An 8,864-nucleotide genomic window follows, 5' to 3' on the forward strand; every position below is an offset into this window, starting at 1 on the left:
AAAGCTTCAGTATAACCTAGAGGAACGTAAACAGTTGCAAGAATTTGCAGGTATGAATTTAGGGCAATCATAGGGACCAGGAGTTAAGCACATTGGAATAACACATATAACTGGGGATAAGGAAGAGAGTGTCCACTATTTTGGTATCTCAGCCTCTGAATTTCCACTTCACACCTAAAAAAGGCAAATCCTTGGTTTGGCATGTTACATTCTGGGCATATGTCTGGGCATATGTCCTGATTTCTTCTAACCTAGAGAGAACCTGATAATTTCGCTTCTCCAGTAGGGGACACCTAAATCCTTTGAGATCTGAGAGCTTGTTTCCCAAGAGGAGAGTGTTCCATTTGTTGGCAGTTAAGACAAGATGGGCTCTTGCTCAATTTGGACGGCCTGCCCTCTTTTGTACATGTTTCTTCTCAGACCTGAATAGTAGGGCCTCAGGCTCAAGATTTGGGGCTTATATATACATAATAACTGATAGCTATGGGGATTAGATAGTGAGCAGAAAGCCCACAAGTGCCCATTGCCCCCAATCCCCAAAAGAGGTTTATGAATTATAGACTTCTACTCCTTTGAGCACCTTCTAGTGTCAGCCGAGGCAAAGAAGTTTGTGTTTAAACAGCAGAGTCAGAGTTCAGTGGAGAACTACCTGCTCAAAATTATTTTCCCTAAGTTTCTCACTTGAAATTTCATCACTTGGAGATTAATTTGGATTAATAAATTTTACCTCTAAAAATAAAATCTGCAAGAGTTAGGGGCCCTTTTTTACAAATTAATATGGATTAGTTTTATCTTCCTCATACCTAGCTAAAATCCATTCAGTGTGAAATAATTTAGAGAAGAAAAATATGTGTGTGTGGTGGGCACAGGAGGGCAACGAGAGGCATTTATAACATTGTAACATGGAATTTAGAGCAGAATGTCAAAGATATTTGTCAAAGTACACATTCACCTACTTCAAAATGTTGCCTAAAGTTAATCCTGCTCTTTCCAGTTGTCCTCAGCCCTGTCTTCCCACTCATTCTCTTGGGAGAAAACTGAAAGAGAGAAGGGAGTAAGGCAGCATATTTAATTCTGATTAATTCATCTATGGCAAAGAGTATAGACACATATGGCTTAATATTTAAAAATTCATTTTTCAATTATAGTTGACATAATACATATGGCTTAAAGTAAAGATTAGTAAAAATTTGTGTGGGAACCCAGAAAAGCAGGGTCTTCACCAAACTTTTTTTTTTTTTAACGCCTATGGCACCTGGTATTCCTAGGTGGTCTCTCATCCAAGTACTAACCAGGCCCGACCCTGCTTAGCTTCCGAGATCAGACAAGATCAGGCATGTTCAGGGTGGCATGGTTGTGGACTTTACCAAACAATTGTGTGTTCTGGATAGTCTTAGCTCTCCAGCCTCATAATCTGTTTTTTCACAGTGCAAGCACTAATGAACTTTGAAGACAAGTAAAGCTGACAATGGATGGCTTCAATATCTTTGGCAAAGGATCACAAAGAGAATAGTTGGAAATGGAGAATTCAAAGTATAAATGTCTAATAAATACTACTGATAATTGCTCAGTGTCCTGTTTCTGAGACATAGGGGATACTGAAAGATATAAGGTCAGATGAAATAGTTTAGATGCCAGTGGGGCCTGTGGTCCTTGGCTTTCTACCCTTTCCACAGCTGCTCAGGTTGACTCTTTTCTTGACTTTGTAACTATAGTTCCCACCCTGCCTATAACCTCTGCTTCCTGATAGAGTCCTAATTTCACCCTCTCCTTCCCCAGCGCATAGAGGACTCTCTGATTGGGGGGTTGGGGTAAGAAGATCCTAGGAGCTTTTAGTGTAACTGAGAACTATTGTTTCCATTGCCTATTCTTATGAATATTCTGCTATGCATCATTAACTTTAATCAAACATGATTTTCACCTGTTTGTGAAACAGTCCCTTCATTTCATTTCCTTGCCATCGCTCAGGGCAGTGATTCCACTCTGTGAGAGTGTTTAAATCAGTAAGTGTCTCATAGATTTGACCTCAGAATTTATCTGTCATCAAAACAGGAACACCTTTTAGAACATCACTGAAAGGAGGATTATCCAGCTGACGCTTAATGTTTTTCTAGTTACTGGGGATTTATTATCTAGAAGGGATCTCATTTCATTGTTGGATGACTTGAGTCTTTAGAAAAGTTTATTATTAAATATTCCATCATTTTTTGAGTGCTTCATTCATACATATCCTCACACATAAAAAAACACTGAATTGTACACTTTAAAATGGTGAATTTTATGTTATGTGAATTATATCTCCATTTTTTAAATTAAGTAAAGATTATCTAAAACCAAAAATCAACATTATGTTTCAATGAAAAGCATTGTAGTTATTCACCATAAAATTAGCAACAAAAGAAAAATGTCTTAAAAATAATTGTCAATATATAGTATGGTATTATTAAATATTCTATCATACATATAACATAAATATTTGAAAAGAAGAATTAAAACTACTGGTTTTAGACACAATTGTATACCTAGAACCCCTAAAGGAACCAAGTAGAATTAGATATAAAGGATTTCCATTAAGTACAAATAGAAGAAAGAGGGCTGGAGATGGACGCCTGAGAAAAAGGAACAGTTAAGGGATAGGAGGAGGAAAAGGAGCCAGCAAAGAAGCCTGAGAGGAAAGAGCTGAAGAAACAGGAGGATAATCATTCTAGAGAAATGTCGCTAGAGCCAAGATAGAATTTCAAGAAAGTAATGGTCCAGTAAGATCTGGATTGGAGCATCCATTGAACCTGGCATTCAGAATATAATAAACAAAAGAGTAAGGAAGCATTATTTCATAAATCTCACATATGCTATTTACAAAGTAGATGCTTTTTGAGTAGCATCTTTAAGTAGCTTTGCTCAAAGTGTGGGCTGAGGACCAGACTTGGTTACTTGTTACAAGTGCATAATCTCAGGTCCCATCCTCAAGGCCTATTGAATCAGATGTTACATACATACATGCAAGTTTCATACTACTTTATAGGTATTTGAAGATTGATTCCTTCCTACCTTTCTATAGCTGAACTTCTCAAATGAATAGTCTATGTCTGCTACCTCATTCTTTAACTCCTTCCTTAATGAAAACTATCTGGTTTCAGTGCTACTGGAATGGAAGTTTAGTCAACAAATATTTGTTGAGTTCCTATGTTCCAGACACTGTTCTAGGCGTTGGGCTACATCAATGAATGAACAAGACAAAAATCCCTGCTATCCTAACTAGTTCCTCATAAGATCACCAAATAATAAAGAACTTCCATGAAGATAGTGATTTTTTTTTACCTCCTGTTTCTCCTCCAAATTATCCTTCTAGCAGCCCTAGTGAAATAGCTGCTCAAAACAAAAACAAATTTTTTTCTGACTAAACAAATATTCTAAGGTCTAAAGATCAAGCTCCACTGGCAATCTATTACGCACTCCTCTAGCTTCCGTTTCATCCTTGCCCTGACTGGGTATCCCTGCTATAGTTCTCAACACTATTTTTAAGTCAATGAACAAATTTAAGGTTTACACCAGGTAACTCAGCTACCGTTGAATCTTGTTATTCTCAGCATTATGTTCTATAAAGTTGCTGCAAACACTGAGTTAGCGAATACTGAACCATTGCTCCTAGGGGAAATGCAGGGTTAGGTTTCTGTGAGCCTCTTGTCATAGCTGTTTCATCAACTGATGGGCACATAACCTTGTTTTATGTATTGTGTTTTATGTAAAGTGTTTCTGTTTAAAGATACCTTATTTAATATATGTTGTTAATTCCTTAGCATTGACCTCTTTGTCAATAGCAACATAACTCATGCCAGAATGAAGCTTATCTAACACATGTATTTTCTCCCTGAGGCATATCACAGCCTTCCTGTGCTTATTAACACTATACAGCACTTTAGCACTCAGTGTGAGGGCCGTTTTAATTTAACAGTTTGATTTTATTTTCCTCTTCTATATATTGTTAAAATTTATATTTTTTTATGGTGACATGGTTAACGAAATCTGGTAAATTTCAGGTGTACATTTTAACAGTAAGACATATATATATTTACATTGTATGTTTACCTCCCATAGTTAGATTTCTTTCTGTCACCACATATTTGACCTCTTTTACCCCAACTACCTCCCCCCATCCCCATGAGGGCCATTTTAAGAGTGAAATCACCAAAAAATAGTGCAAAAATTGTGAAACTAACTAGACCATGAAAAGGACACTTATTTACAGTATGAGAAGAAGAGGGAGTATCACCTTATTTGACCTCAACATGGGCAACTAAAATTTTTTGCCACTCTGTGCATATCTATGAATAATTGTGAAAATAACACAAACACTGATTTTCAGGTCACAAATTTTGGTAGGTGAATTCACAAATACAGAACTCACAAATAATGAGACTCAACTAAATGCTGTGTGATATTTTGCATCTTCAACCTACTTGGCCGTGTGACACTGTATCTCAACATGCAGTTTCTAGGTTCCTTCAACAAGGATGAGATGGCTGAAGGGTCATTTGCTAGCTCTTAAATTCTTTGGTCATTCACTATCTATTGGCAGGAACTAATCACTTGACTCCACCTAACTGTAAGAGATCTGGGAAATATGGGGAATACTCGGTTATCTAATGAGCACTATATATTTCAATTACAAAAGGCAAACCGGGAAAAATAATTGTATTTTACAAAGGGAGGCGTCTGTTCTTGTCAGACAGAGAGTACCCTGTGGGAAGTTTGGAGGAGTGGGGATGTTTCAGATTTCTTACCTCCTTTGGCTCCACCCAAATATCTTTATTAAAATTGCCAGACCACAGAACATTCCAGTCATCCCATCAACATTATCTGCTCACTTCAGCAAGACATGTGATTAATGTGATTAATTTCTTGTTCTAGGCCCCTGTAATTTCAGTTTGTTGTTTCAGTTTTTCTCTCTCTTCATTTGATCATCCTAGATTGGAACTTATCTCACTCATATTAGACCTTATCAAGCTATAAGCTTGGTATATTCGCTATAAACCCAGAGCACTTCACCCTCACTTGGTACAGAGTCTGAATCCTTGGCAACAACAGGATTGCTTAACCAACCGCTTGCTACACCATTATGTAGACCGCCGAGAATTTCCCAGCCTACGTTGAGGGAATCCTCACTGTTCCTCTCTCTGCTTGACTCAGGTAGTTCCAATATTGTTCTAAAGGTCTATCTCTCAAGACACTACTTGTTGGTAATAATTTCTTTATTAATTAGGACTCTTAAGTTTCAAATAAAAGAATTCATATTGAGCTAGTCTAATAATAATAGCAGCAGTAAAATTTAGTGCATGTTTATTCTGGATCACATGGTAGGTGCTTACTCTTTGTTGAATGAATGCCAGACACTATGTGAAGCACTTTGAATGCATTATCTAATTTATTCCTCACAGCAACTCTATACTAGATTTCTCCTTTTGACAGAAAAGAACACTGTGACACAGAGAGGGTTAGAAACTACCCAGGACACACACAGCTAATAAATATTGGAGCCAGGATTTGAATTCAGACCATCTCATTTTTTTGCTACGGTATTAGGGGGAAAAAAAGGAAAATTTATTATAAGGTCTTTATAGAATCAAGGGCAGAAATTCAGGTGGATTACAGGATGGGCTGGAACTAGGAGCTAGAAAGCTGTTGGGACCCCAGGTCATGTTCTTCCTCTGATTTTTCTCTCTGCTTTTCAGACTAGATGTAATACGTTTCATGGGCAAAGGGAAAATATTGGTAAAGTCATGCAATTGGTCTCAAGTTTTGACTCACCTTGGAAAACCCCAGCACTGCCCACAACTCCTTTTGTGGACTGGGTCAACCATTCTGTTTCTTTGGAAGTTAATTTCCTTATTTATAAAACGAGAAGTTTTTACTGGAGGATTCCTCAGATTCCTTCTAGCTCTAAAATTCTATGCTCCTAAGTGAACCTTCTAGGGCAGAAACACATTAATAATGGATTTGAAGTTGTGGGTTTGGGGAATAGAATAGAGGAAGGTTCTAAGGAAAGAGGGACTGAATAATGGTTTGAGTGGGGCCTCAGGATTGAATTACTGTTGAGAGCTGGTATCAGGTAAAGACTTTTGGGGATATACAAATGGGGGAACAGAAAAGACTTCTCATCCTGACTAGACCAGATTATTTAGAATGAGCTCTCTCTCATCTATAAGCAGATATTGCACGCTCTCTCTCTGTCTCTGTCTGTCTGTCTGTCTGTCTCTCTGTTTGTGTGTGTTGTGGGGAAAAGATAGCCCCTTTGCATAGTGGTTTAATCTGGTTTATCTCTTTTCTCAGCCCCCAAATTTTTATAGGGCTTTCACTTAGGTCACAGTAAGAGAGCCAGCGGGCAAACCCAAATATTTGAGTAGCCTAATGAGCAAGTCACACCTGAATGGGTCTGTTTCTTATCCATAACATGACCTGTTTGATCTATGTGATCTCTGAAGTCCCGCCCAGCTCTTAACATTTTCTGGTTCTGGATACTAAATCAAAAGCAGCTCTCCTCTTCCTGAATGCTCTATCCTTTGACCAGAACTTTATCTTCATTCCTCTTCTCTGTTTATACCTGGCTGCCTAGTTTCTTTCTCCTGGGCCCCCTTTCTTCTTTGAAACTACTTGCTTTTTAGCTCCTTTGTACCCTCTTTATTTTCTTATATTTTTCTGCAGAGCCCCCAGATTACACCCTGGGTCTCCGGTTCTCCATCTCCATGTCTGCCTATTCCTATTTGCATACTGGTTCCTAACTGAAGCTATCCCCTTAGGTTCCTCCAAGGGTCCCCTGGGATCCCCTATCATTCGTCCCTCTCACAGAGACACACCTTTCTCCAAAGCCAAAGGATCAGGTATTCAGTGGCTCAGGTGACAAACCTGCTGTCAGGTTACAGATATTGTTTCCTGAAAGACCACACTACAGTGTCAGTGGAGACTCGGGCTGCCTGCGGTGCCCTGCCCTTACTTGGCTATCCCACGCAAGGTGAGAATAACCAGAATTCACCTCTAGTACCAGTGCTCACCCGGAAACATGGCTCTGAGCCTCTGGCCCCTACTGCTGCTGCTGTCCTGTGCAGGTGAGAGGAACAGTGAGCAGGGCTGGGAATAAAGGGAATGGTTGCTGGAAAGAGACTTAAGAATGTAGGGATTAACTGGTTAGGCAAAAGATAAAGATACAAGGAAGAGGGACAGGGACTGGAGCTAAGGGAGAAAATGAGAGTTAAGGAAGTAGGCCAAGACTTATTGTAGGCTGATGAAAGGGACTCAGCTCCCCATCCCCTTCACCTCATCTTTAGATCCAGGCCAGGACTAGGCTCCAGGACAGGGCTGAGTTTGGGTTCTAGGTTCTTCCCCTCTAGTGATCTCTGGTTTCTCTCCTTGCAGTGACTCTGGCCCTTACTGGGCCTCAGTCCCTGGACCCTGGTCTCTCCCTCCTGAAGTCATTGCTCTCCACTCTGGACCAGGCTCCCTGGGGGTCCCTCAGCCGCTCACGATTCTCTGCATTCCTGGCCAACATTTCTTCTTCCTTTGAGCCTGGGAGAATGGGGGAGGGACCGGTGGGAGAGCCCCCACCTCTCCAGCCCCCTGCCCTCCGGCTCCACGATTTCCTAGTGACACTGAGAGGCAGCCCTGACTGGGAGCCAATGCTAGGGCTGTTAGGGGATGTGCTGGCACTACTGGGACAGGAGCAGACCCCCCGGGACTTCCTGGGGCACCAGGCAGGTGTGCTGGGTGGACTCGCAGAGGTGCTGCTGGGAGCCTTAGTTCCTGGGGGACCGGCTACTCCTACCCGGCCCCCATGTACCCGTGATGGGCCCTCCGACTGTGTCCTGGTGGCTGACTGGTTGCCTTCTCTGCTGCTGCTATTAGAAGGCACACGCTGGCAGGCCCTGGTGCAGGTGCAGCCCAGTGTGGACCCTACCAATGCCACAGGCCTTGATGGGAGGGAGCCAGCCCCCCACTTTTTGCAAGGTCTGTTGGGTTTGCTCAGCCCAGTGGGGGAGCTGGGCTCTGAGGAGGCTCTTTGGGGAGGTCTGCTGCGCACAGTGGGGGCCCCCCTCTATGCTGCTTTCCAGGAGAGGCTGCTCCGTGTCACTGACTCCCTACAGGATGAGGTCTTTTCCATTCTGGGGCAACCAGAGCCTGATGCCAATGGGCAGTGCCAGGGAGGTGAGTGTTGCGGGGTCGGGGCTGGGCTATGACAAGGCAAGAAGGGGTGAGATTGAGGTAGTCCTCTTCCTCACTCTTTCTCTCCTAGGCAACCTACAGCAGCTGCTCTTATGGTAAGTAACAGGAGAAGAGTTCTGGGGTTTGGGCATGGGAAGTTGTTAGCTTCCAGAGCAGAAGAAAAAACTGATAGGAGTGTGGTTTGATAGTTTTGGAGTGCAATAGTTTGGGCTTGTGTCCCAGCTCTGCCTCTTCCTAGCCATGTGACTTGGGGCAGGTTACAGTCTCATTCGGTGCCTCAGTTTCCCCAATTGTAAAATATAGATAATATTAGCTACTGCAGAGTTGTTGCAAGGAATTAAATGAGTTGATACTGTATGTGTAAACCACATTGAACTGCGCCTGGCACACAGTGCTTAATAAATGTTAGCTAATAAAGATAGGAAGTGGAAAGAAAGGGCAAGACCAGATTACTGTACCCCTTACTATTTCAGTACACCAGTGCCAGAGACAGTTAGACATATTCAGTTGCTGGGCAGATTTCCTGATACAAGGCCAACCAAGGATTGTATTTAAGCTACCTAAAAGCATATGAAGAAAGGAGAAAGAAAGGGGCCAGAAGCATAGAAGGGACTCCAACTGGGTTGTTTCTAGGTGATTTTGCACCTTGGCAG

The 8,864-nt window shown here is 41.6% G+C and overlaps 2 protein-coding genes and 1 pseudogene across 2 annotated transcripts in view; 2 read left to right on the top strand and 1 right to left on the bottom strand.

The window, feature by feature from the left end:
- Positions 1–1,565, top strand: part of CATSPER2 (cation channel sperm associated 2) — a 12,744-nt gene extending 11,179 nt beyond the window's left edge. Inside the window, exons 11-12 of the mRNA XM_025038753.1 lie at positions 5–50; positions 1,429–1,565. Coding sequence (XP_024894521.1) covers positions 5–50; positions 1,429–1,460 — 78 coding nt within the window. The 3' untranslated portion in view covers positions 1,461–1,565. The remainder of the gene's footprint in view (positions 1–4; positions 51–1,428) is intronic.
- On the bottom strand, positions 1,244–1,362 carry LOC112469786 (annotated as a pseudogene).
- A 5,489-nt stretch (positions 1,566–7,054) lies between the features above and the next one.
- Positions 7,055–8,864, top strand: part of STRC (stereocilin) — a 15,790-nt gene continuing 13,980 nt past the window's right edge. The window contains exons 1-3 of the mRNA XM_006920432.2: positions 7,055–7,100; positions 7,408–8,193; positions 8,282–8,306. Of these exons, the coding sequence (XP_006920494.1) occupies positions 7,055–7,100; positions 7,408–8,193; positions 8,282–8,306 (857 nt within the window). The remainder of the gene's footprint in view (positions 7,101–7,407; positions 8,194–8,281; positions 8,307–8,864) is intronic.

The sequence above is a fragment of the Pteropus alecto genome, unplaced genomic scaffold (genome assembly GCF_000325575.1).
Source record: "Pteropus alecto unplaced genomic scaffold, ASM32557v1 scaffold86, whole genome shotgun sequence".
In the NCBI taxonomy this organism is placed as follows: domain Eukaryota; kingdom Metazoa; phylum Chordata; class Mammalia; order Chiroptera; family Pteropodidae; genus Pteropus; species Pteropus alecto.